Raw genomic sequence first — 3,851 nt, forward strand, 5'->3', positions numbered from 1 at the left:
GTATAACGCCGCGCACCTATTGTGCTTAGAGTAGCTTGTCAATGTAACTGGTTAATTTACCAGATTGTGACGTGACAGATGACGGATATGTTCCCGAAGCTCCGGTGCACCAGCCGCAGGCACACGTTGGCGGCATGAAACTGGATCTTCTCATCGACGAAGACGACTACTTAATGCCATCCCCGCAAATGCCAGCCACCAAAAGCCAGTACATGGATCTGATAGGCGAGACCAATCCCGCAGGTAAGCTTTCACCGATCGCTGGTCGCTCATTCTATTGAGCTCGTTTATTAGAGCGGAAAATCTAAACGTCGCATCGTTCTCTCTGTTGCAGAAACCATGCCGAAGCGTCTGAACAACGGCTATCGTCAGTATCCCGTGGAATTTCTGACGATTCCAGGCAAGACGTCCCTCGACAATCCGGAATACATAATGTCGCAGGATAACGGGCCCTTGACACCGCAGACTCTTGGCATTCCGACGTCGCCCACCGCCTTGGACAAGGTGCTGGCGAACGGTGCCTTTGGTGGCGTCCCCCAGCTGCGGCAGCGCAGCTCCGAGGAGGAATCCGATCACGAGTACTACAACGACTTTGATCGGCTCGAGCGTGAGCTGCAGCCACTCAAGCCGCTGAGGAAGAACGAGACAACGGTCTGATTTTTCTCCAGTGTGCTCGCGACAAGAGGCTGGCGTAAGCTGGATGCTGAGCGATTGGTTTCCCGAACTTTAAATAGACAAAGTGTTACTACGACAGTGTAAACGTTCGGAGCATAAGCATACGCCGAAGGAGTTACAAGACTCAGCTGCGTTCAGAAAATGTAAGGTTTAGACACTTTAGATCTCGTTAAAATACATCGACAGCGTGAGGTCCGCACGACCGGTGACTAAAAGTTAACATATACGTAATGAAATAAGCGTTATTAGTCGTTAATCAAACATTGCGATTGAATTTGATCTTTGGTTGAAGATTTTTCATAGATATAAATACACGTTTTTACTTGTTATCGTGACATTTGCATGAAAGTGGTGTTGCGTTTATACCGATCCACCCGTACTCTTATGGATCCGTTAGAAGTATTACGGTAAAATTTTCGCGATAACGGCAAATCTTTGACTAAAGACCAGAGTCAATAGAAAGAGAAAGTACAGTGCGAAGCAATCAAGAATTTCAGAAATTACTGGTTGCTCGAAGCATGTTTTCGGCAATTTTCAAATAATTTCAAATTATTATCTTTCAAAAACACTTTTCAGTACTTAGAGATTTCCTGATACAATAATAAAAGAGTGCCGTGTTTGATTGTGATCATAACTTAATGTCACGAATGTACAATGAAGGACTGAATGAAAGAGCGAAAGAATGGAGAATCAAGAAATCCATTGCGACGTAAATAAATATATATAAATAAAAAAGCTCCCATTCTCGACTATATCGATTCGACTATACTGAATAAAATATGCGTCGATATGTCGTCTGGGCGAGCGATAAACAAACTGTAGTGCAAATATATTCTTAATGTGCCATTGTCAATGTGGCTTGTAAATAGTTGTATAACTTACACTTGTAATTTACAGAATACCGCGTATACATAGTTATTTGTATGTATGTTTACTTTATGATAAATACTAAAAGAGTATAAATCGAGTTACATAAGATTTATAAGGAATCGAATCGAAGAACAAAGAAAATTTATCTCTGCAAATGGAATGACAAATGTTTTTATTGCAATTAATTTTTTTATCATATACATCGATCGATCACGTAAATTTCGATCTATTTTTTTAATATACATAAATTTTTATACTCGGTATAACGAAAGCAATCGACAGTTTCGTTAACGCCGATGACTGTGATAAGAAAGATTTTTATCCTTCGAAAACACTTAAAACTGCACAAACATGATTTTTCTTGACTTTTTATTTACCTACTAGCAATATAACTGCAATGCACAAATTGACGAGCGCTATTTTGTTTTTGTATTTCGTAAGACATGCGCACTGTTTGTTATTTTATTAAAATCAAAAAATAATTAAATATGCTCAAGCTTTTGATTTTTTTTTTCAAAAATATATTTGTTGAATTGCAATATCAAAACAACTTTGCTTTAACAAGTGCCTTCCATGTTATTACTTCGGCTTTTCTAAATGAAGCTCGGACTGTTCTTCCAGCGTATGAATATGAAACAAAACTATATACAAAAGTGCCTATTGTTGTAGAGTGTTAAGAGGTATTTTGTATTACTAAAGGTGTGAACAAATTTTTTCAAGTTTTTTGTGTTCGTCAATTATAATATTTAAGCAAGATTTTTACACAAGTTCTGAATGCAATCACGTTCTACTTAAAAACAAAGCTAAGTTAATGGCTCTCTTTGTATTTTTATATTTCGACTGTTATATTTTCTATGTTTTCTAGAAAATACAAAAAATATCTTGTAATTGTATGCTTGGTTTGTATGCCATCGTTATATTCTTAGCGGACCAATTAAATTGGGCTCAAGTGGTTTTTCGTGAAAAATGATTAATGATTATTACACACTTTTATTGCGGAAAACGGAATGTAAATAGATAACTAAACTGCTAAAGAAACGTTTACCTACCGTAGAACGAAAGTACTTGAATCGATTAGTTAATTATGGGCACGAAAGATATATTGCGGTATCACGTGCAATGTATTTGGCCTTAAAGTGGTTATAGAATAGGAAGTGCCATTTTGTACAGAGCCTTGGAGAATTGAATTGAATAAATTCAATTAAATTTTCTTATTCTAAGCCAATTTTGGATAAGGCATATTAGACAACCAGAAATAAAAAGAATCACCACACAAACGGCAGATTTTGTGATCCGAAATTTCGAGATTTTTTGAATTTTGTAAAAGTATTTTCGTACATCGTATTTATCAATAAAAACATAACAAATATAAATTCGCATCTTTTTTTGAGGGTAGCAGACACGAAAAATCCATTTTCAATTTATGTATTGTGTACATTATACAAATCGTTATTAATTATTATATTATATTACTTCACAAATATTATTACAATCATTATATATTATATGTATTATTTGCTATTACTTTAAGTCAACTATTATTTTTATTTCACACTATGTGTTTGTAAAATACGAAAACAAATATATATATATATATATATATATATATATATATATATATATATATATATATACACATACATATATATAAATAGCAATATAGTATATGTATACAGAACTTTACACTTTGCTAGATAAATCAGCACTGAGTATATTGTGAGAAAAATTACAAAGTTCACATTTTGTCTGCGGCCCACGAAAGTCTCAAATTATCAGCAACGGCCTTCTTCCAATCGCTTTTTTGTTATCAAACGAAGTGCAGCCGATGCTTGCAACGATCTGTACATTGTAAAAACTAAATAATAAACGCCGATAGATTGTCGCGAAAGACTAGATAAAGAAATTTATACATTTGTCATTCGGTTGTGGACATAGACTTTATAGATCTTTATAAATATATATATATATATATATATATATCGACATTCTTAAAATGCCATCTCATTTCTTTCACCAATTCATTCTTCCTTAAACCCCCCTCGTGAATTTGCCTAATTTATGTTATTTAATAGCAATATGAGTATACTTTTAACGCTGATTTCGAATAATAAATTCTGATAGCATATTGCAGACATCGAATTCAAAACATTGCATTAAAGGCGACATCAATGTAAATCACACGACACTACTCGGGAAAGAGACTATATCTTGTCGTTTTTAACGTTCTTATCATCTTTATTGTAATGCATTATACGTCGAAACGATGAATAATCACTAATCTGCAGAGAAGCAAAGCGCGGATTCCA

General features: G+C 34.8%; 1 protein-coding gene across 5 annotated transcripts in view; it reads left to right on the forward strand.

The window, feature by feature from the left end:
• LOC100118970 (epidermal growth factor receptor) overlaps positions 1-2,918 on the forward strand; it is a 147,646-nt gene extending 144,728 nt beyond the window's left edge. For 3 of the 5 annotated variants that reach the window (XM_001602780.5, XM_008215821.4, XM_008215819.4), the window contains 2 exons: positions 64-243; positions 335-2,918. In XM_001602780.5, the coding sequence (XP_001602830.2) occupies positions 64-243; positions 335-657 (503 nt within the window). In that variant the 3' untranslated portion in view covers positions 658-2,918. The remainder of the gene's footprint in view (positions 1-63; positions 244-334) is intronic. The other 2 variants (XM_032596659.1, XM_008215823.4) reach the window with 1 other exon arrangement.
• Positions 2,919-3,851: the final 933 nt, after the last annotated feature.

The sequence above is a fragment of the Nasonia vitripennis genome, chromosome 2 (assembly GCF_009193385.2).
Source record: "Nasonia vitripennis strain AsymCx chromosome 2, Nvit_psr_1.1, whole genome shotgun sequence".
NCBI classification, from domain to species: Eukaryota; Metazoa; Arthropoda; class Insecta; order Hymenoptera; family Pteromalidae; genus Nasonia; species Nasonia vitripennis.